Source organism: Caretta caretta, chromosome 3 (assembly GCF_965140235.1).
Source record: "Caretta caretta isolate rCarCar2 chromosome 3, rCarCar1.hap1, whole genome shotgun sequence".
NCBI classification, from domain to species: domain Eukaryota; kingdom Metazoa; phylum Chordata; order Testudines; family Cheloniidae; genus Caretta; species Caretta caretta.
Genome location: NC_134208.1, coordinates 130,849,169 through 130,873,999, shown reverse-complemented (window position 1 = coordinate 130,873,999; position 24,831 = coordinate 130,849,169). Strand labels below are relative to the sequence as shown.

The window sequence follows — 24,831 nt, the reverse complement described above, 5'->3', positions numbered from 1 at the left end:
CTTGGTGGGTCATTTTCATTCAGGCAAAAGTATATTAACCCTTTAATTGTGATACACCACAAAAAGCATACTTTCTTCACAATCCCTTGGTCTGTCCTAGGGATGGAGATGTTAAATATTTACAGCCTTAATTTATCCCACAAAGTAACTATTATGGGTGTTCATAACTTTTTTTTAGTATTACTATTATGCCTCTGTAAAAACTACTTAAGTTGCTTGATTTACACTTTACTTATGCTACTTGGAGAGCACACGGTAATATTTTCAGAAGACTATCAGTGATTTAGAAGCCGACCTCTCATTTTCAAAACTGATCTGGGTACTTTAGCCACCACGAGCCTTAAAAGCTTGAGCTGCTTGGGCCCTGTTGAACAGCTTCGCTGTAATTCCTATTTTTCGTGCTATGGCTTTTAAAACACCATCTATGCGGGGAGGGGGAGAGGGAAGGGGCGAGGATGACGCTGGACGTGGCCGCCCCCGAGCAGGGGAAGGGTCTGATCCAACCAGCAGTTGTGCCGGCCAGAGGTGCTGGAACTTGTATCGGGGGCGCTGAGAGCCATCGAAGCATCAAAGCCCAGCTATGATGGAAACCACTTCCATCCGGGGGTGCGGCAACAACCCATGGTCTCAGCTCTCAAATCTCAGCCCCAAACCTTCCCCCTAGTGCGAGCCTCAGACCAGGCGCTCCCCCATCCCTGCCTCCTTCGTGCAAACAAACTCCGGCCCCACCCCAACACGGCCGCGGCTAGACCAGCGGGGCCGCCTCACTCGCAGTTCCGAGAGTGGCGCTTTCTAACCGGCGGCTCGTGGTTTCCTTCCCCAGCGGGCCGGCTCCAGCCAGGGCGGCAGCTGCGTGGGGCGCCAGGTGTCACGGGGCAGCGGCGCGCTGCCGGCTCCCCCGGGGGGCGCCCGCGGCCCTGCGCTGGGGGACAAGCCCCTGCAGCCCTGACGCCCGCCACCACTCACCATCTCTTTGCGGAGCAGGGCCAGCGCCGCGTCCAGGTTGGGCGGCCGGGGGGAGCCTCGGCCGACGCCGCTCGCCCGCCCCCGGCTCAGCTCGTCCTGGATGCGGGATTTCTGCGCGTAGAGCCGCTCCAGGTCCCGCCAGCGCCCGCCGCCGCCGCCCGAGGAGGAGTTCAGCAGCCCGCTCAGGCTCTTGGGCAGCGGCGGCAGCCCCGGTTCCCCGCCACTTCCCGGCCCGCTCATGCTGCCGCTGCCGAGAAGGAGCCGCCGCCCCCTTTGGTTCCGAGCGGCTCCCAGTCCCAGCGCTGGAGCCCGCCCCTGCGGCCCGGCCCTCCTCCGGGCTGGAGCGGGGAGTCAGACGGACAGAGGCGGGGTGCCTGCGACCAGAGAGGAAAGGGGGCGGGGGGTGATCGGGGGAAGCGTGGGAGGAGAAGGGGGCTGGGGCGGGTGGGAGGAAGCTCCGCCTGGGAGCAAGTTTAGCCGCCGGGCAGTTAGCAGCGCCCGGCCCACCCCCTCCTTTTGCTGCACGGGGTGCCAACACAATGCACGTTTGCTGCACTGACGTTGAAAGGCCTCCCCGGCTACCTGAGAGCTCAGTTCTCCCTGGCCAGCGATTCCTTCCCGCACAGCTCCACTCCACTGGGCCTGTGCAGCTTCCCAGCGATGAGGAGGCCCAGGAGCGCACGGGTAAGGGACAGAACCCCCGGGAGAGCTGGGCCTAGGGGTGACCAGGCATCCCAGTAATATCGGGACAAAGACAATAGGGGCTTTGTCTTATATATGCACCTATCCCTCTCCCTTCCTCCGAACAAAAAAAAGTGTCCTGATTTTTCACATTTGTTATCTGGTCACCCTGCTCTGGGCCTCATCCCAGCAAAGATAAGAATGACCTGGCACCTCACTGTATTTAGGACTGGATGCAAAACTTTAACTTAGCTTTTCTACAATAGGTTTTTCTTTCACACTACACCCATATTGACACACAAGACACGTACAAGTCTATACATTAATCAAACTGTTTCCCCTATAGGTGGGAGAATAGTGAGACTGCTTTTGTGATTTTTTTTTTAAATCCTTGTGAGACCTCCGCTCATAAGGCAATGGGGCCTTTATAAAGATCTAGATTTACATAATTGGGGTTTTTTGTGTGTGTGAATGGGAAGAAAGTGATACGGGTATATGTGAGTGAGAAGAAGGGTAGGGTATGAGAGCAGAACGGAGTATGTGACATAGGTGTGAGATAGAAGAAAGGAGTCTGAGTGTGTATAAAGAAAAAGGAGTACTTGTGGCACCTTAGAGACTAACACATTTATTTGAGCATAAGCTTTCATGAGCTACAGCTCACTTCATTGGATGCATGTAGCTCACAAAAGCTTATGCTCAAATAAATGTGTTAGTCTCTAAGGTGCCACAAGTCCTTCTTTTCTTTTTGCGAATACAGACTAACATGGCTGCTACTCTGAAACATGAATGTGTATAAGGGAGACGGTGGCATAGAGTGGAGACAGCAAAAGGGATGTAGAAATGAAAATGAGCTGCCTGGTCCGTCTAGCCCAGTATCCGGTCTTCCGACAGTGGCCAATGCCAGTGCCCCAGAGGGAATGAACAGAACAGGAATCATCAAGTGATCCATCCCCTGTCACCCATTCCCAGCTTCTGGTAAACAGAAGCTAGGAACACCATCCCTGCCTATCCTGGCTAATAGCCATTGGTGGAACTATCCTCCATGAATTTCTCTATTTCTCTTTTGAACCCTTTTATAGTCTTGGCCTTCACAACATCCCCTGGCTACCAGTTCCTGCGTGTTTTGTGAAGAAATACTTCTTTTTATTTGTTTTAAATCTGCTGCCTATTAATTTCATTTGGTGACCCCTAGTTCTTGTGTTATGAGAAGGAGTAAATAACACTTCCTTATTTACTTTCTCCATGCTAGTCATGATTTTATAGACCTCTATCATATCCCCCCCCTTAGTCGTCTCTTTTCCAAGCTGAAAAGTTCCAGTCTTATTAATCTCTCTCCTTATATGGAAGTTGTTCCACACCCCTAATTGTTTTTGTTGCCCTTTTTTGTACCTTTACAAATTCCAATATATCTCTTTTAAGACTGGGCAACCACATCTGCACATAGTATTCAATAGTAGACATACCATGGATTTATATAGCGGCAATATGATATTTTCTGTCTTAGGTTTGGATGAGATTTTTGGTTGTCTTAGGCAGTCTGAGAATAGGATTTTTTTTCTAGCCTGGGGGTTGTTCTTAAGGACAAAATAGATTGTGGACGGGTATGGCTAGTATCGTCAAAATATTTTCCGTCCTTGGTCAAATGAAGTGACAACACACACAAGAGACTATTAAAAGCTATACAAGTCTTAGGAACTGAGAAAGAGAAGGGCTAAATTCTGCCTCTTTGAAAATGTGTAGCATTATCTTGTTTGTCTGATCTGTAAGTCTGTACAACTGCCATGCATCTCACTTAAAAGAAAATTTCCATTTCCAGTTGGAATGTCACAAAATGTATCAAAATATCCAATGGTAAAATTTGATATTCTTATCCAATGTTTAATTTGTAGGGATTGAAACTAGAGAAATCCCAAAACACTTAATACCTTCCGAGCCAAATAATGTATAGCTGCTCTGTATATCTTCCTGGAATATCCTTGCCCATTTGTTGCATATATTGTGACCACTATTTACCTCAGTCTCCAGCTTGGAGGTTTTTGCGTGGATTCCTCTCTCACAGACATCAGTGGTTTTAATCCATCAGTTTAGGCTACCCCATAAAAAATTGCTACCACAAAAAGCTTGTTAAACCTGTATACTTCTATCCTGGGTAGCAAACTTTTAGGAGTGAGAGTTACTCATCAGAATTTGCTGCCTGTTATGCCAGAACTAGTGATGATAGCAAATTGTGACAAGTTAATGACATCCATCAGATTTATTACCAGGACCACAGGCTCTTATTTTCTCCAAACAGCAACAAAAGAAAAACGTGAACCAACTATAATGTTTCCTCATTCTTTAAGTCTACACCCATGCATGCGCACACAAACACACTCAATCACTCTATATCTTGGATCTCCATAGTCTCTGTCACTCTCTAGAAAAAACAGAGCTTTGAAGTTCTTCTTTTGATACTCATAGAGTTCTTTGTGCTAAGCAACAGAGTTGAGAGACTGAAAAATAAAAAATCAAGGAAGGGTACAAAACTGGAGTTGTCAGAACACATTGCCACTGCAGATCCAGACTCTTGGGAGCATGCAGTTTAGCGGTACAATCCTCGGAACCACTTAGAAGACAATGATCATTGGGACTGCGTGTACGCCAATTCATACCTGTTTATCTGATGCAAGGTTATAGATTATTGCACCACCAGTTCTCAATGTCTTTCCACCAATTGACAGGAATGAAATCACTACATATGTAGATGGACACATAAGAAACATATGGATGAACCACTTCACCATTCACTGAAATGCAGCCACTTATACTATAGAACTCTGCGGCTGTTTAAGAGCACACAGTACCACTGCACAACAGTCTAGAACAACAGGGTAATATATTACTAATAACATTTGAGTTCTGCATCCTAACGGCATTTCATATCTTATGCATCAGGATGTAAACTAATTAGCTAAGGAGTCAAGAAGGAATTTCTTTCCTCCCCGAATATGCATTGTGTAATTGGCTAGGTACTTTACTAAGGGGCTCTGCACCTTCTGTGGCATCAAATCTGGCAGGCTATAGCAAGAGGCAGGATACTGGCCTTGATGGACCTTCTACAGATTTTGGTATGTTGGATTCTCTATAACAGGGTAGCTCATTGTAACCATGCAGAGAAATTTAAGGAGACAGTATGTACTTTTACAAAATTGGCATTTGTCCAGGACATCAGTGCTATTATTACTACTCCTGCAAAAGTTACTTTATGATCTAGAATGACACAAATGGTCAGGACCTTGCTTGTCTGTCTCATTTGCAAACGTTCAGTATTACAGTAGCCCCCCATACCATGCTATGACATTGGTTCAGCAGGAAGGTTGCCATCTGCTGAATCACCAACATCACTCACAGCAACAACCGTAGATTGTCTTTCAATGTTTCCTGTTCAAGAACTGACCAGATCATTTCCTTCTTAGTGTGTAACTTAAGCCTCTAAGTGATTTCCCATTTTCCCCTGACGAAAGGTGGCATGAACTTCACCCAGTTTTCTTTCTGACTCGTATGGCTTTCACATGGTTTAAATATCATTGCTGTCTTTGACAATAGTTTCATTAAATCAGTTTAATACGGATTTTTTACCAACCTATGTTTTCTATGTGCTTCTTCAGAGATCAGTTATAAGCGGATTATAATGCAGATCATAGTCAAGAAGAGTTATCCTTTCCATTTGTCATGAGGCAACTTCATTCCTAACTAATTGTGAAAGATAAAATAGCTCACTAACACCACCAGCCTTTTAGCCACTCAGACACTCTCTTCTGGGCTATGCCAGCCCTGTCTTTGCCTTGGAGGTTAACAGGAGGTGCACCCCATTCCCTAAGTCCCTTGAAGCGTTCCCCTGTGATATCCAGCCCCTCACACTGGCAACTCACAGAAACCTCAGATCCTCTGCACCCAAAGGTGCTGTTTGTACCCCAGTTTTACTTTACCCACTTCTGTATAACACAGCACTTATAATAAAATAATGTTAAAAAAGAATACTGGGTCCACTAGAAGCAAAAGAGAATCATTGATAGAAACAATTATTACAATGTTACTCATGGTTTTCAGAACCCAAAACAGTCATAACTTAACTGTTTCACTCCAGGCAGCGTCAGGTATAAACAATAGGAACACAGTACTTGCGGCTGATGACAGATTGATGCAAGTAAGCATGCTCTTATCTAAAACTACAATTTTTTAGATTTGAGCACAGACAGGCATAAGCTATAGGTTTAAAACATCCCAAACAATTACCTAGAATCTGAGATGGTATTGAATAATTAGCAGCAGGTCAGCGATAGCTGATCACTTCTGTGCCAGGGAGTATGGTGTCAGAAAACAGTCTCTCAGGATAGCATTAGAGAACTGCTCTAAAGTACACTCTATTATCTAGTCTTTTTATAACTAATTTTTACAAAACACATAACTCATAGTGACCCCTACTGGGTCATCACTTCTCCTAACTTCAATCAACTACTTATCAACATAACATTCATAACAATCTTAGTCTAATAAGCTTCCATAGCAAAGACACCCAAACTCAAGATCTCCATCCACTTAGTTTATTTCAGTCTCAGTTTTTGTCTTGACTCCTTTTTCCCCCTCTTCTCATTCTGATTAGCAGAAACTGCAAACATGCAGCTAGCATTTGACCTGGCCTCCAGAAGCTCTGCTTGTTCAAATTAACCCTTAACTATGTGGTGTTCTATTTTATTAATTCATGGTAGCTAAATGCACACAATATGGTTGCAATTAGCTTGATCAGCTTCTGCGGTAACACACCCCTCCATTCCAGGGCAACAACAGTATAAAACAAAATACAAAGGAGGGCCTACACTTAATAGTTACCTTTCCTATCTAATAAAGTAGGTTCCCCTCTCCCCCCCAGATCAGTCTGAGGCAGAGTTGGCTGGCTTCCCAAAAGCCAGGATCCAATCTTTCATAAAACACTTCCCCTCAACAAGATGTCTCCTCAATGAATGAATGTAGAGTGTCTTTCTGCACCTTGGATCTACTGAATTAGTCTTTTGTCTTTACCCTATGATCCCACTGAGAGTTACCAAAAGCAACTACAGCATTTGCTCAAGAAACTTCCTGAAAAAGCACAAGATCAAATCCATACAGACACACCCCTGGAACCCCGACCTGGGATATTCTATCTACTACCCAAGATCCATAAACCTGGAAATCCTGGGCGCCCCATCATCTCAGGCATTGGCACCCTGACAGCAGGATTGTCTGGCTATGTAGACTCCCTCCTCAGGCCCTACGCTACCAGCACTCCCAGCTACCTTCGAGACACCACTGACTTCCTGAGGAAACTTCAGTCCATCGGTGATCTTCCTGATAACACCATCCTGGCCACTATGGATGTAGAAGCCCTCTACACCAACATTCCACACAAAGATGGACTACAAGCCGTCAAGAACACTATCCCCGATAATGTCACGGCTAACCTGGTGGCTGAACTTTGTGACTTTGTCCTTACCCATAACTATTTTACATTTGGGGACAATGTATACCTTCAGATCAGCGGCACTGCTATGAGTACCCGCATGGCCCCACAGTATGCCAACATTTTATGGCTGACTTAGAACAACGCTTCCTCAGCTCTCGTCCCCTAACGCCCCTACTCTACTTGCGCTATATTGATGACATCTTCATCATCTGGACCCATGGAAAAGAAGCCCTTGAGGAATTCCACCATGATTTCAACAATTTCCATCCCACCATCAACCTCAGCCTGGTCCAGTCCACACAAGAGATCCACTTCCTGGACACTACAGTGCTAATAAACAATGGTCACATAAACACCACCCTATACCGGAAACCTACTGACCGCTATTCCTACCTGCATGCCTCCAGCTTTCACCCTGACCACACCACACGATCCATCGTCTACAGCCAAGCTCTGCGATACAACCGCATTTGCTCCAACCCCTCAGACAGAGACAAACACCTACAAGACCTCTATCAAGCATTCTTACAACTACAATACCCACCTGCGGCAGTGAAGAAACAGATTGATAGAGCCAGAAGAGTTCCCAGAAGTCACCTACTACAGGACAGGCCCTTCAGCCCCCAACTAAAACCCCTCCAACGCATTATTAAGGATCTACAACCTATCCTAAAGGATGACCCAACACTCTCACAAATCTTGGGAGACAGGCCAGTCCTTGCCTACAGACAGCCCCGCAACCTGAAGCAAATACTCACCAACAACCACATACCACACAACAGAACCACTAACCCAGGAACTTATCCTTGCAACAAAGCCCGTTGCCAACTGTGCCCACATATCTATTCAGGGGACACCATCACAGGGCCTAATAACATCAGCCACACTATCAGAGGCTCGTTCACCTGCACATCCACCAATGTGATATATGCCATCATGTGCCAGCAATGCCCCTCTGCCATGTACATTGGTCAAACTGGACAGTCTCTACGTAAAAGAATAAATGGACACAAATCAGATGTCAAGAATTATAACATTCATAAACCAGTCGGAGAACACTTCAATCTCTCTGGTCACGCAATCACAGACATGAAGGTCGCTATCTTAAAATAAAAAAACTTCAAATCCAGACTCCAGCGAGAAACTGCTGAATTGGAATTCATTTGCAAATTGGATACTATTAATTTAGGCTTAAATAGAGACTGGGAGTGGCTAAGTCATTATGCAAGGTAGCCTATTTCCCCTTGTTTTTTCCTACCCCCCCCCCCAGATGTTCTGGTTTAACTTGGATTTAATCTTGGAGAGTGGTCAGTTTGGATGAGCTATTACCAGCAGGAGAGTGAGTTTGTGTGTGTATGGGGGTGGGGGGGTGAGAAAACCTGGATTTGTGCTGGAAATGGCCCAACTTGATTATCATGCACATTGTGTAGAGAGTTGTCACTTTGGATGGGCTATCACCAGCAGGAGAGTGAATTTGTGTGGGGGGGTGGAGGGTGAGAAAACCTGGATTTGTGCTGGAAATGGCCCAACTTGATGATCACTTTAGATAAGCTATTACCAGCAGGACAGTGGGGTGGGAGGAGGTATTGTTTCATATTCCCTGTGTGTATATAAAGTCTGCTGCAGTTTCCACGGTATGCATCCGATGAAGTGAGCTGTAGCTCACGAAAGCTCATGCTCAAATAAATTGGTTAGTCTCTAAGGTGCCACAAGTACTCCTTTTCTTTTGTCTTTATTCACAGACAGGACACTCCCCTGTCTGTTATAATGTTCCTTTTTATCTCTAAGTGGTTTAGATTGTTTGCAATTGCCATTGATGGTTTTCCATTGACTGCTCTGGAATGGAGCAAGGGCAACTGCATTACATCACCATGTGACCAGGGCGGGATAACAACTCCCTCCCGCTTCAATGAGCCATTACTGAGAAATATGATTCTCAGGTGACTAACTTTATTCTATGACCATAAGGCATAGTTTTCAATATAGTTACATTATTCCTTAAATATTACCCTTACATACATCTTACAATGATTACAAGTATTGATAAGTTACAAGCTTTCAGTAGAAAACTCACATGCTACTCTTCATGGATAAATACCTGAAAGTGGTATATTAGGTGCAGTGAGTTTGTCAGCTCTGAGACAGGAGTTGCTTGTAAAGAACCATGAACCTTTTGCTTGTTGGCACCAATGGTGAGTCACATATTGGCTATCACGTTATTTTATGAAATTAAATCCAACTAAAACCATTCTTAATGTAGGCTAAATGCATCAACAGAGCCATGTTCCCTCTATGTCAAGTATGTTTGATGACAGTACTATTGACTCTTCAAGTATTAGGATCTAGGCATTGTGTTATCCTTCAGTTTATTAATGGACTTATTTCTTTGCTCTGTTACCAAAGATCATTTTTGCTAAATGAAAGCCATTTGGAACCTCTTTTGAATATTCTCATTTTATCTTCTAGGCATCCTGCACTTATATCTTTACTTCTATTTAACAAAAAAAATTTTACACTGGCTTACAGTACAGGTTCATATCAATTGTGAAGTTTGTCTATTGACTTTCAGGCTCTAAATGGCTCCACTCATGCAAAGTTAACCTATTTTTTTAAGTCTAAATTAGCTGTTTATCTACTCTGACCCAGTTGTAACATGGTGATAATGGAAGCTGGAGTCTTCGGCAATTATGCCTCTCTGTTATGAATGTAATTCCTTTAATTATATAACACACTCAGGGCTAGATCCACAAAAGGACTTAGGTGTCTAACTGCCATTTTAGGCACTTAAGTCCAACATTTAGGTGCCCCTGAGGTCCTCAAATTTCCGCTCACCTGCCACCTAATCCTGAAGGTGCCTAAAATGCCTGGGCACCTGAGTTTCCACTGTTAAAGTTGCCCTAAGCACCTACATTTCTGCCAGTCAGCATGTACACTGTTGCCTCAGTCTAGGCATAGTCGCCAGCGCCATGGGTGCTCTGGGGCTGGAGCACTCACAGGAAAAAAATAGCTGATCAGCTCCTCCCCGCCAGTGTCTCCTGCCCACCGGTGGTCAGCTGTTCAGTGGCACGCAGGAGGCACTGGGGGGTGGTGGAGGAGTGTGGCAGGAAGAGGCAGAGGGAGGGTGGGGCATGCTTGGAAGGGGGCAGAAAGAGGCTGGGGGGGCAGAGTGGGGGTTGAGCACCTCTGGGGAAATCTGTAAGTCGGCGCCTCTGAGTCTAGGCATCAGGGCACATCTCATGCCCAAGGCCCAGTGGGATCCTCAGACGAGGCGTTCCCCACCTACCTTGCCAGCGGGACCTGCCCATTGGGCATTCTCAGAGCATGTCTAAACCCACACAAAACAGTTGGGGTTTTAACCTTTACACTCAGCCAGGTTCCAGTCCGCTCTTTGTCTGATGTGGAGCAGGACCTGGATACTCGACTCTCAGGAGAGGTGCCCTATCCACTGGATTATGATGTAGTCTGGTGTGAATCTCTCTCCATCTCTTGTGTTAACGCTGTTCTGCTGTGTATAAATTACTAAATGTGCATTGGGCCAGATAGAACATGTGAATGGGTCTATAGTCCAGTCATTAGGACACACATCTGAAAGGTAGGGAAGCCATGTTCAGCTCTACATCAGGCAGTGGGGGGAACTGATTCTCACATCTTGGGTGAGTGCTCTAACCACTGGGCTAAAGGTTATAAGGGAAGCCTCTTTTCCCTCCCACGTTTCTTGCAAAAAACAGGTTAGACACCCAACTCTAGGAGAGGGTTCACAGCTGAGAATCCCAAGCAAAGACAGGTGTCTCCCTCTGGCCCAGATTTTGGGAGCCTAACTGCCTGAGAAGTGCTGGGCTTAGGCCACACCCCTCCCCTTGGCATTTCCTATTGGCTAGTTTGGGCAATTCCCCACTCAGCCTGTTGGCTTCTGTAGATCACATTCTTAGGTGCCTAGATCTCCCCATGCATTGTTTAGGGCAGTGCTACTCAAAGTGGTGGTCCGCGGACCGGTGCTCGCCCGCGAGCCATCGGTTGCCGGTCTGCGTGCACATTGGGGAAAAAAAAATGCCAGTCCCCCACATCAGATAGCTTGAGAAGCGCTGATTTAGGGGACCTAACTCAGGGCTGTGGATTCCATGAGGTGGCCAGGTGCCTAGATGGTAGGCATTGCAACCTTGAGCTTTGCAACCCCAAAGGCTGGTTCTCTACAAAAAAAGTTTTGTCTGCATAGCTATGGTAGTCAGGGATGTGAACCCCTGCTCTCCGCTGACATAGCTGTGCCAGCAAAACACCCAGTGTCGCTATGCTAACGACATACCACCTATGGTACTATGCCAGCAGAAAAACTTGACAGCATATGCTGCATCTACACTAGAGGGCTCTGTCAGTACAGCTATACTAGAAGAGCTAGACTGGCAAAGCATGTGTAGTGTATGCCAGGCCTACGTCCCTTGTGGGTCTAGCCCTCAGCCTTTTTTGGTTTTTAGAACTAGACTAGAGACAGGTGTTACTGCTGCTAACTTTTCTTTAATTAATGCTTCTTGATAGAAAATACACAGAAAAAAATACATTAAAATATTAAGTTTTCAAAAGCTGGGAAATGACAGAATCGAGGCTGCCTATATAATCTTAATTTGGCCTCCTTGTGCATATGCATTCTGATACAGTCTTTAATTACATGATCACATACTGTTTTTTCCACAAAACACTGCCCTGTTCAGTGCATGGGATGGACAGTGGTCACTGACAGGTAGTCATTCAATATTTCTTTTTCCCGTCATCAGTCAGTATATAGCACTATGCCTTAATTACTACAAATCATGTGAACCCTTCACTGAATTAATGTATTGATTTCGTAACAGCTTTTCTATGATGTTCTACACTGCAGTGTCTGACTGGTTCACAACATTTTTTAATTTCTCTTTACAACACTCCTGTGATATAAGATGGCATTATTATCCCTGTTTTACAGAGTGGAATTATGTACACCTAAAACTAGGGCCTGATGTACACCTAAAACTTACGTTGACCTAGCTCCCTCACTCAGAGCTCTGAGCTATGTTAGCTGGACCTAAGTCCCACTGTAGGTACAGCTAGAATTCTTCTGTTGATCTAGCTACCGCCTGTCGGAGAGATGGATTACCTACATCTATGGAAAACTCCCTTCCTCTGCTGCAGCAAGCATTTACACTATAGCTGCACAGTTGCAGTATCATAGCTGTGCCACTGTAGTGTAGACATGGCCTAGGACACAGAGAGATTAAGGTCCTTTCACTTCCGGAACCTCATGCCACAGCAGCCTTTCGCAGCCTGGAGAAGTAGATCCAGGACAATTCCTGCTCAGCCCCTGACCAGTCTTGAATATGCTTGGTCACTGAGTTGAGATGGTGCATGCACAATCCAGTAAGCACATAGGAACTGTGTGGGGATGGAGCATGCTCAGTGTAGATGAAATCTTCAGAAAATAATGCTGCCAACCTCTAACAAAACTCTAGTGAGCATGTGCAAACTGTAGTTTTTCAGAGACTTATAACTTGGGCAAATTTGAGCAGATTTCCATGGGAATGGCAAAAGGAGCATCCCTGAAATTTGGCAGGGGGTCACCTTGGTGTTTCAAGTCCCTGCTCCAAAATGGAGACACTAAAATTTCTCAAAAACAGTGAGGAGACCTTGTGGCACCTGAGAGACTAACAAATTTATTTGGGCATAAGCTTTCGTGGGCTAAAACCCACTTCATCAGATGCATGGAGTGGAAAATACAGGAGCAGGTATAAATACATAAAAAGATGGGCGTTACCTTACCGAGTGTGAGGTCAGTCTAACGAGACAATTCAATTAACAGTAGGATACCAAGGGAGGGAAAATAACTTTTGTAGTGGTAATGAGAGAGGCCCATTTCATACAGTTGACAGGAAGGTGTGAGTAACAGTAGGAGGAAATTAGGTTTAGGTTTTGTAATGACCCAGCCACTCCCGGTCTTTATTCAGGCCTAATGTGATGGTGTTTAGTTTGCAAATTAATTCCAATTCTGCAGTTTCAGGTTGGAGTCTGTTTTTGAAGTTTTTTTGTTGAAGAATTGCCACTTCTACATCTGTTATTGAGTGACCAGGGAGATTGAAGTGTTCTCCTACTGGTTTTTGAATGTTATAATTCTTGACATCTGATTTGTGTCCATTTATTCTTTTGCTTAGAGACTGTCCGGTTTGGCCAGTCTCTGTGACCCCTGGGCACTGGAGTTCTCGGTTGTGACCAGAGCAGTCATTGTTGGGCATTGTGGGAGAGCTGCTGGAGAAGAGTTGACATAGGTAACACAGTGTCTATATTCACAATGCATTGACCTCAGTACATTGACCATGGCTCAACGCTGCTTGGGGAGGTGGTGTTATTGTGTCACTCTAATGGGGCACTCACATCAGTGGGAGACAAATTTAAGTGTAGACACATGTATAACTATGTTGACGTAAGGCAGCTTCCATAGACTTAACTTTGTAGTTTAGACTAGGCTTCAGAAGGGTCTTGTCATGTCTTCCTGACAGAGGAAGAAGAGAAAGGAATTTGCATTTTCTTCTCTGACTGAGAGACTATAATTTAAATGACCTTGGTTACATTTCTGTCTCAGGTTCATTTCAGGTCAGAATCTGATGTTATATGCACTCATGCCAAAACATTATTTTCAACAATTATTCTTGCTGTATGATGCATGTTGAAACTTTAAATATTTGTAATATTACTATTTTAAAGCTTTGCCTGGTATGTAGACTTGCTTTTGTAAAATAAAAAAAAATTATGCATAACTTATTTTGGGGGCTGGGGGAGGAAGAGAGAAAAATTATCCCTGTTTTAATAAATTGAATATAATGCTACGTAGAAACTGCTATATATGCTTAAAATGTGCTTTATACACATGTCACATAAAATAAATAGAGAATTAGTTTTGTTTTAAAATATCATTTGCTCCCCCTCTGAAGCGCATCAAGGCAGAGATCAGATGGCTGGAGAATCTGAAACACTGCACATACTGTGAGCACCAATCATCCTCACTTCTCCTGTCTGTTACATTTCGGTAGCACTTCATTTCTGCCATTTAATTTATGTGCAGAGTAAGAACTTTCATAAATTCCACCTCAGATGACCTCAGCACAACCAGGAGAGCACCCCCGTAAGAGCTGACCCCACCACAGATCTCTCCAAAGAGAAAGGTCTGTTCAGTGCAGGGCCGGCTCCAGGCACCAGCGTTCCAAGCAGGTGCTTAGGGCGGCAGTTAGAAAGGGGCGGCAGTGTTTCTGCCATGGCGGCAATTCGGCGGCAGCTTCTCCCCTTTGCCGTCCAGAGCAGCAGTTTTTTTCACTGCTTGGGGCAGCAAAAACTGTAGAGCCAGCCCTGGTTCAGTGTCACTGGGATAATAAGACAAATACCTTTAAAGCCTATAGCTCTAATTTCACCAGTTAGCTTTCAGTAATCAGATTCTGCAAGGCTGCTACTGTAAATTGAGCTTGCACTGCTAAGAGTCAGAAGCTGGTTGTTGCAAGACTAACAAACATAGAATTGAATTGCAGAGAAGCAGTGCTAACTGCCCCCTTCAACTGTCATTTTGAAGAGGCAAACGGTTCTCACTCAAGGCTTTATCAGACACTTATTAGGTGGGAAAAAATTCCATTAGCACTTTGAAGTGCTATTTTCTTTTTTTGTGAGGCAACAAAAGAAGTCTAAGTGAAGACTGACAAAGCTACTAAGAACTGGGTGTGTGTGTGTGACAATACTTTATTTTAAATCCTCTCACAAAATTATGTCTATTTCTTTCAGGCCCATTAATTTTTGTGTATTACTGAAATTATTCACTCCTACACTGCACACTCTCTCTTAATTGGGTGATTTATTTTTACCAGCTGGCATGCAAGGCTGACACAGATGAGCCTGGTTCATCACGGGCATAACTGTGACTACAGTACTGCACCAGTTATGAATTTGATCTGTTCTGCCTGACAGACTCTTTCCCAGAGCTCATGAAATGAGGGAGAATCTATGGGAATGGGTAGGTGGGGAGAGGGGAGGGGCACTATTATATCCTTTTAAATAAGATACAAAGACAGAATAGGTGAATTTCAACCTAATATTGCATTGTGCAGTGAGATGCACTACAGGGGAGGTTTATGCTTTTCTCTGAGGTGAACTGCACCTGTCTAGAGACAGGTGGAAGATCTGCTGTAAGGTCATTGGACTGTAGCTGGGTCAGACTCCCTGTTACCTGGGAAGGGGTGGACTAATGTGTAAGGGGTTAGAGGGCCAAGTTGCAGGGAAAGAGACCACTGCAGTAATGGAGGGACCATCAGCAGAGGAGACAGCTGCTATGCTATGCTATGTCTGGTCACAAGGAGGAGCTCCTGTGATGAGTGAACCCTGTTACAGTTCACAACATTCATCAATCACCATCAATTTTACCAAGTTTTCCAGACCAAATCTCTGTTGGTTCTGGTCATGACTCTGACTACAATCCTACACCAGCAGAGCTGGTAAGAAGGCATAGGGCCTGATTCTCTTCTCTCAGCAGTATAAAATAGGAATAATGCCATCAATTCCAACTGAAAACCAGTGTAAGCAAAAGGAAAATCAGGTCCATAATCATTGCAGAAATATACCTGGCTATTTATTATATACTGTGCTCATGGGCAGTGTGGAAATCAACCTGCTACATTTCCTCAGGCATAAATTATGAGTCACAAAATGGAGAAAGATGATATAACTCCTGTGTTGAACCCTCCATCATATCATGCTCACTGCCACCAAGAGGTCATGCTCCAAGAGAGGAAGAAAGGAGGCCTGGTTTGTATAGTTGACATGAACAAAATGAAAGGACACATGCACATGATTATTGACTGCAATGTGCTACCCTTTGCTGCCTCTTCTCACACATATACAGAATTCTACTCTTTACCCCCTAAATTTAACCTACTCTCCCACACCCGTTTTCCTTTTACACGTACTCCCTTGTCTGACACGATCCCAATCCTCCCTCCCCATTATCCATCACGTAACATAAGAACTAGGGATAACCCAATCAAATTAATAGGCAGCAGGTTTAAAACAAACAAAAGGAAGTATTTCTTCACACAACGCATAGTCAACCTGTGGAACTTGTTGCTAGGGGATATTGTAAAAGCCAAAACTATAACAAGATTCAACAAAGTACTAGATAAATTCATGGAGGATAGGTCCATCAATGGCTATTAGTGTAGATGGTCAGGGGTGCAACCCCATGCTGAGAGTATCCCGAGTCTCTGACGGACAGAAGCGGGGAGTGTTTGACAAAGGATGGATCACTCAATGATTGCCCTGTTCTGTTCATTTCGTATAAAGCACCTGGCATTGGCCACTGTTGGAAACAGGATACTTGCCTAGATAGACCATTGGTCTGATGCAGTATGGCTGTTCTTATGTTCATCCCATCTCCCCACATATTTTCTCTTTTCCCTTTCTCTCCCTAAATATTTGTGTCCCCCCAACTTTTTTGTTTTGCTTTTTTATGCTGTATGAAGGTCTGAATAGTTTTTTTTATCTGTATTTTTATTTTTTTTTTTTGCATACATGAATTTTACATTAGAATCTAGGAGCTATTGATAATGTTTTTGCTAGAAGATTCTATGCATCTGGAGAATTAGTGAAATCATTACATCAGATATCAAGAAATGAAATCTGATTATTGAAAGGGAAAGTGACTTATTCAAACTGTTTGAAACTCTGTTTTGCATTGCTGTGAGTAATCTGTTTAATTCAAATGTTCAGTAAACAGTTGGAAGAAAAGATCTGTTCCTTAAAGATTTACTACCTCCCACTTTTAGTTAAGGTCTGAGAAAGTTAAGGTCTCGGCAGCAGTTCTGCAGAAAAGGACCTAGGGGTTACAGTGGATGAGAAGCTGGATATGAGTCAACAGTGTGCCCTTGTTGCCAAGAAGGCCAATGGCATTTTGGGATGTATAAGTAGGGGCATTGCCAGCAGATCGAGGGACGTGATCGTTCCCCTCTATTCGACATTGGTGAGGCCTCATCTGGAGTACTGTGTCCAGTTTTGGGCCCCACACTACAAGAAGGATGTGGAAAAATTGGAAAGAGTCCAGCCGAGGGCAACAAAAATGATTAGGGGACTGGAACACATGAGTTATGAGGAGAGGCTGAGGGAACTGGGGATGTTTAGTCTTTAGAAGAGAAGAATGAGGGGGGATTTGATAGCTGCTTTCAACTACCTGAAAGGGGGTTCCAAAGAGGATGGCTCTAGACTGTTCTCAGTGGTAGCAGATGACAGAACAAGGAGTAATGGTCTCAAGTTGCAGTGGGGGAGATTTAGGTTGGATATTAGGAAAAACTTTTTCACGACAAGGGTGTTGAAACTCTGGAATGCGTTACCTAGGGAGTTGGTGGAATCTCCTTCCCTAGAAGTTTTTAAGATCAGGCTTGACAAAGCCCTGGCTGGGATGATTTAGTCGGGGATCGGTCCTGCTTTGAGCAGGGGGTTGGACTAGATGACCTCCTGAGGTCCCTTCCAACCCTGATATTCTATGATTCTATGAAAAGCTCCCAATACACACATGAGATCACTATTGTTGTTAATGGACTCACTGGGGAAGACTAGACTCAACATTCCCAATATTTCTAAGACTCAAAATAAATGGGAAAAAATTAAATCTGAACCTTTCATGACTTCTCTTTGCATCATAAAGAAACAATGGGAGAAAATTATTATTTTTGTATTTGTAGGTCCCCTTAAAAACACAAATAGTTTAGTACATTATAATCTTTCCTAGCCAGAGTGCAACTGCACCTTCATTTAAAAAGCACCCTTCACAATGAATCTCTGTTGTTATGAGCAGTGCTGGTTGCAGTGCCTCTAGTTAAGGTTAGCTAACACTTGCCATTAGAAAATCCTGTTTCTAGTGGCTTATAATTTTGCTAAACTTTAACCAGTTGGGCTGAAATTTTCCATGCCAAATGTCTGCCTCAGGCTTTTTTTTTCTCTTTGAATTTCAGGAAAGGCAGTTACCTGTTTCCTAGAACAAAGTTAGGGGGAAAATATGCTTTGCCCATGTTAAAAATAAATTCTTACAACTCATAAATTGAGAAATTTGAGAGTGGTAGCTGTGTTAGTCTGTATCAACAAAAACAACAAGGAGTCCTTGTGGCACCTTAGAGACTAACAAATTTATTTGGGCATAAGCTTTTGTGGGCTAGAGATATCCAGAGATATTGGATCTCCTATGCCTGGGGGGAGAAGAAGCTGTGCAAGCACAGCTACGGACCAGCCATTGAAATATGGACATTTATGGCCAGATTGCACAGGGGAATGCAGGGGAATAGGTATATGCGACATGAAAGCGAGGGAACTGTGTCAGGCATACCATAAGGCCAGAGAGGCAAGCAGTCAATCTGATGCTGATCTGCAGATTTGCTGCTTTTACAAAGAGCTGCATGCCATACTTATCGGAGACCCTACCCTCACCCAATGGGCCATAATGAATATGGCCAAGAAGCCTGAGACACAGGCCCTCTTGAACCCATGTCTTCTACATTCCAGCTGAGTGCTCTAACCACCAGGCTATCAAGTCAGTGTCTCCTAATTTGGCTCAGTGAATATTTCTTGATTATACAAAGTGGGCTAGCTCCAACAGGAGAGATTGAGAAAGGAAGCCAGAGACTGACTGACACTGTCTCTAACTCTCTCTCTCTCTCTTTCTGGCTTTTCATTAAAAATTTCAAACAGTCTTGGTTTCATCCCCATGCAGAACAGGACTTTTTTTGAAATCGTGAAAATTTTTATGGGACAGAAAAACCATTTCTCACCCAACTCTGATGCTAGTGTCCTGAGGGATGATTCTGAAGATGTGACAGATTTTTGCTGCTATTATTGAATGTGCTTGTGCATTCTTTGTCTAAGAGGTTTGCAATTTACTCAAGGGTACTCTTGGATCTCTGATTGCTTCTTGGATTCCAACTAGCATCAGAGACCAAAAGCTTTTTTTCCCCATCAACATCTGGTTAGTCATTTGCATCCTATTCTTTTGGATTTGGCCTCTCCACAGTGACCCATGAATATGTGACTTCTAGACCAGGTTACTGCTTTGCACTCTACTTTAGGCTACACCTTAACACCACTCAGGAACTACTGCTGATGCAGAATATGGCTGTCCAACCTCTTAGGTCATGGTAGTTGATGGGCACATATTACTGTGACAGAAAACACCCCTGTATCCAAACCCCCTACACACGACTATAATGATCTTTGTACACAGTATGCCTTGTAAGGTATCATTTGAAAACTCATAATTTGCTGGTCAGTATTGTCCTGGTAAAATTTGTGTGGCAACATTGTATGCAAAGCTATATGATTCCACTGTATGGTGTTATTAACACATGTTTCAAACCCCACAGCTCTGCCCAAACAGAATTTGGCAGACAGGTCAGTCCTAAACAAAGGAATGTGTGCTTCACTTAATTATCATTTAAGCAGTAAGCACAGTAATCAAGCAGAGAGGGAAACAAAGAAAGCTCAAAGAGGTCAGAAAAAAGCAGCAGGGAACATCCTTCCCCATAGACTGTCTCCTGGTGCCCAGCTGGAAATGTTTTTCAAGCGGGGGACTGAAACTATTAAAAGGAGGGACAAACATCCCCAAGGTACCCCGCCCCTCTTCCTGCCCATCACATTCGCTACACCTGAAGCAACAAAGGAAGCATTTGTTGGACTCAGGGAGAATGGGTCCTGACCTATAGGTGTTGGTCAGTAAGGTTGCTGAAAGCAAGTGGTGAAAAACTTTGCTTGAATCTGATATAGTTTAAGTTAGGTAATAATAAATGTCTTGTCTATATTTTTCTTGTAACCATTTCTGACTTTTATGCCTCATTACCTGTACTCACTTAAAATCTATCTCTTTGTAGTCAATAAACTTGTTTTATCTAATCCAGTGTGTTTAAATTGAAGTGTTTGAGTAACTCTGTGACAAGTTGTGTGCATATTATTATCTTAAAGGAATAACAGACTTAATATAATCTGTACTGTCCAGGGCAATACAGGAGATATGTTTCTGGGTGAAAATCTGGGATTGGGGTGGGGAGTTGGGGTCACCCTGCAGTATAACCAAGCCTGGTGAGATCCAGAGTATAACCCATTTGTGGCTGGCAGTTGCAAGTCACACCCTGAGTGAGTGTGTGTGTGTGTCTTGCATGGTGGAAGGCTGTTTATGAGTGTGCCTGGTGGGAGCTACTTCAGCAAAGCATTGTGAGGCAGCCAAGGTTGAGCAGGGCGTTAGACTAGATGACCTCCTGAGGTCCCTTCCAACCCTGATATTCAATGATTCTATGAAGGTTGCAGGGGTGACACAGCTGCTTATTAGTCTGGATTGACTCTCTGTTATGTCACACCAGCCTCTTAGGTTATGGTAGTTAATGGGCATATATTACACCAGTCTTTTCAGCGGTTGCAGTAGCTTCCTATTAATTCTGGGTGTATTTCAAGTATCAATTTTTGGCTAACTCAGAGATCACCTTTCTCCTTGTGAACCACCATGGAAGTAGAGATGAACTGGGGTGCGCATGCCCATCCCCACATTTAAATATCAGGGACAGAGGAAGGGCATTCTTAGTAGACAGCCTGGAACTCTGAAATGTGTTCCTTTAGCTGATCAGGCAGTGGCCATGGTTTTGACAGTTAGGACTCAGCTCAAGGCCCCTCTCTTTTTTCAGGCATTTGCCTCAGGGAGGTTGGGTAAGCTGGTTGCGAGGGGGAAGTACTTGGTCTGAGAGCTTGTCCTTCTTTCTTTTTGCCTTTCATAAGAGATACATTTGTACACGTATTCTTACTACATTATGCATATGCTTTCTGAGGCAACTTGGATAGGGTACATTTTATCATTCTAAAAATAAATGTAATGCAGTACATGTAATGACACTCTAAAACCCCAGTGTGTGTAATGAGAGCTCAACTCTGCCCAGAGAAGGAAAGTGCAGCTGACACATGCACAGGAGTCTCCACTTGCTTTTTATAAAATACTATGCAAATGGAAGAAAGTACTTGCCAAAGAAACAGATGAAGATACATTCCTCAGAGATTTCTTTGTGACAGGACTTCAGAACCTGTCAGGGAGTGGTATTCAAAGTTTAGAGGCAGAATCCATTAAGTAATAATAATTCCCTTCTCTACAGGCCTGCAGCTCACAAATGGACAGACTGCTGATGAAATGTTGGGCTAGACAGAGAAAGTTAAAGGCAGCCCTGGTCATCTGCAAGTTAGTCAGCCGTTCAGTGTGATTCTTCTTTGCAGAATATTCCCAGTTCACCAAGGAGTACAATAGACTCTGGTGCAAATTTTCATCTCTTCACAGGATATTTGGGAGATGTAGCACCAAAGGGATTTCTGCAACAGGATCCTCCCACATCTACCAACACCGGCCCATCAAAGATGGAGGATAAATTTGAAAAACATTTACATTAATATTGCATACCATTTATTAGCTCTACCATCACAACTCTGGCTCTTGCTCTTTCCTCCTCTGCTTCACTTCTTCCCTCTTGGTGTCTGTCCTTCCTCCCTCTGCTGAAATGAACCCTTTGGTGTGCCACTACAAGGGAGAGACAAGTTGAGATTAGCTCCTCACAAGTAAGACACTGTCCTTGCACAACTCCTTCTCTTCCTCTCTGCAAATCCCCCTTCCCACAATCCATCAAGTATTCAACCTCCCCCTGCCACCACCACACACAGAGTCAGATCTCTTCTCCTCCAGCAAAACAAATTTCCTCCCACATATCAATTCTTTGCCACCTCATAAAAATCAATATGCCACCTTGTGGTGGGCTGAATAAACTCCACACCAGAATGGTTCCAGTTAAGGAGCAGCTCTGGGCCCAGGCAGCCCTACCTATCCCCACCTGCAGTGTGCAGCTGGAGATGAAGTTTAAAAGAGAGCCAGACAGGGAAGGTAGTGAGACCTACTCTGGGAGCTTCTGAAGAAGGATGCTATAGAAACCTTTCCCAGGGGAAAGAGCCTGCCTGCTGAGCCCAGAGGGGCTGAAGATTCAGTTATTCTCCTTTTCCTTTTGTGATGGGGTGGAATAGGCCCAAAGACCCCCTGCTGGAGGTCTCAGAGTCCCACTACACCCTGTCCCAGAAAGGAGCAGTACAGAAGTCCTCCAGGGTGCCTGGAGTGGCTGTGGGGGAAGCAGTCAATTAGAAAGAAGCTGCGGGGAGTAGCCAATCAGGACCCAACAGGGCCATATAAAATGAGCTGCAGTACTAGAGAGAGTTAGTTGTTGCCTGGAGCTGGAGGAGTGAGGACTGTGTTCCTGGCTGGCTGGCTGGCTGGCTGGCTGGCTGGCTGAAGGAGCAGCAGGACCATGGACAGATCAATTGCTGGCAGGGATTGGAGGAGCAAGAGGGAGCTGCTGGGACTGAGTACAAGACTTCAGCCCTATGGTAAGGGTGAAGCATTTGAGAATGTGCTGGAGCTGCAGGGAAGTGGCTCAGGGAACAGAAACACAGTTTAGTTAAAGAGATGCAGTAGGCGGCTGCTATTCATAGGGTCCCTGGTCTGGGACCTGGAGTAGTGAGCGCGCCCAGTCCCTCCCCTGCCACTACAGAATTGGCCTGAATATTGAACTGAGATACATCCCTGGAAGAGAAACTGAACTGTTAAGTGGTCAGCTGGAGAGGTGGGTCCAGAAACGGTGAAGAATCTCCAGGGAGGAAGTCCTGGGGGTATGGCCCCCATACCAGGGTCAGAGACTATTTGATAGCTTGCCCAGAACGGGCTGTGGGACTGATTAAGGACTGAGCCCATGGAGGTCTGCAGGAAGACAGTGTCTCCAGGGAGGAAGCCCTGGAGATACAGCCCCATAGTAGGGCCAGGACTATTTAAAGACTGAGGCTGGGGAGGGCTACAGAGATACCAACAGAGGAGTACTGGGATTGGCTCCTGTTGGACTATATACCCTGGAAGGGGTCTGTACAGTTTCAAATACAGACTCTGTGTGTGAGACTCAGCTGGACGGCTGAGTCATTGAAAACCTGCCTGAGAAACCACGAACAGGGGTCACCACAAACTGAGAGAGCTGCAGGCACACACACTCGACCGGGGCACTCACGAGAGGTGGGTGCCACCCCGTTACACTTTGCTACTGTGTCAAACTGTAAGACTTTGGTGGGGTAGCAAGTGGTAAGATGTGACATGGGGGGGATCCTTTAGGCACTTCCAGGTGCTGGACATTGTTGCTTCTTACAGAGCTCTGGGCTGGAACCCAGTGGAGTGAGAGGACCTGGACTCTCATACCAATCATCTTCATATGGAGGGCACAAAAACCCTCTCTTCCAAACTCACCCCGGGGAAATACAGAGAGGGTAAAGACTTTGCAAAGCCCATGGATGGGGCTGAACACCTGCAGGGGTTGGTAAACAGAGGGAAGGTCCTCCTCCTGCCCACCTTTGGGAGAGCATGGGGCCTGATATCTTCCTTCAGACTGTTATCCCAGAGGGGGCTAGAGCTACTTGGAGAACAGATTGGAGGTTGGGTCAACACACACGCACCGAAAGGCAGACTGCCACGGATGTGACCGGGGCCAGTGATGGACGCTGGTGATGGTACTAGGTCTCCCTTCGCCCTCTGACCACTAAGTGGCAGTGCCCGTAAGCGCTGCCCATCACACACCTCAGAACATAAATTCAAGTTTCTTAGCCCACCCAAAATTCAGTGCCTCCTCCAAATCAATTCCCCTTTTCAAAATTTATTCCACTCTTACAAAAATCAATCCGTCCTCTCCCACCTCCATAATACATAGAATCACAGTGCCATCTGGTACCACATGGGGATCAGGCTCCTCTGCACAACAGCCTGGCCTCCTTCCCGTCTGAGATCACAGCTCGTCAGGGAGAGGAGGGGCCGCTGCTGGCCAGGCCGTGCTGTGCAGAGTTTTCCAGCTGCTGCTCTGCCACACGAGCTCCACAGTGATGGGGAGGAGCTGGCAGGCAGAGAGACCCCTAAAGGCATGGGGCTTTCCTTGTTTCTTTTTGATCTCAGATGGGCCTCTTGCCTGCCTTGCAGCGCTTGGAAGAGCAGAGCCCTTGTGTAGGTATGAGGCACAGATTTGTTGTTTTTGTTTTTTAATTTGGCAGTGAGGCAGCCAGACATGGCAGAGTACAGCCAAGAGAGCAGGAGACAGAACTGGAAAGCCAGAATCTGACTAAAAGGTCTTCAAAGCCAGAGACTAGATGGGTCTGTGGATTTGTACTTTTCTCATATTTATCCAACTATCACCAGCATTTGTGCACATCTGTTCCTCCAAATACTTTGTTCTGTGTTTTATGAAGGAAGAGGCGAAAACTCCTAGTTTAGAGGCCTCTACCTAGAAAATTCTCACAATGCCTATCAGTGTGCAACATCACCCAGGGGATTCTCAAACTGGTGCAAAATCTCCAGAGTGCAATGCATCGTGGGGAGGAACCATATTGGAAAATTGCCAGGATCCCCTGCTCTGAGCATCAGTGGATGAAGAACTCTAGGATAGCTGTTAAGAATTGCCATAATGCAGTACACATAGGGTTGACAGACAGAGATACAACACTTTTGAAACAGGCTAGTATCAAACAGTGTTGCTCTACAGACCCATTTGGCCAAGTTAGAACGTGATTATCTGGCATGGTTATACCAAAAGACTGTTGCTCTGTGGACAAGGCTCTTCTTTAAGCTTCTGCTT

General features: G+C 44.9%; 1 protein-coding gene and 1 long non-coding RNA gene across 5 annotated transcripts in view; one reads left to right on the top strand and one right to left on the bottom strand.

The window, feature by feature from the left end:
• LOC125633931 (protein FAM89A) overlaps positions 1-24,831 on the bottom strand; it is a 53,307-nt gene that overhangs the window by 7,988 nt on the left and 20,488 nt on the right. For 3 of the 4 annotated variants that reach the window (XR_012667715.1, XR_012667714.1, XR_012667716.1), the window contains exon 4: positions 21,591-21,707. Coding sequence is in view for 1 of the 4 variants with exons in the window: in XM_048843932.2 (XP_048699889.1) it covers positions 967-1,206 (240 nt within the window). In the remaining 3 variants the exon portion in view is untranslated. Of the gene's footprint in view, positions 1-966; positions 1,379-21,590; positions 21,708-24,831 lie in introns of those variants that run through there. The other variant, XM_048843932.2, reaches the window with a different exon arrangement.
• The window catches only part of LOC142071591 (uncharacterized), a 32,208-nt gene continuing 8,820 nt past the window's right edge, over positions 1,444-24,831 (top strand). Inside the window, exon 1 of the long non-coding RNA XR_012667717.1 lies at positions 1,444-1,650. This is a non-coding gene — a long non-coding RNA (uncharacterized LOC142071591). The remainder of the gene's footprint in view (positions 1,651-24,831) is intronic.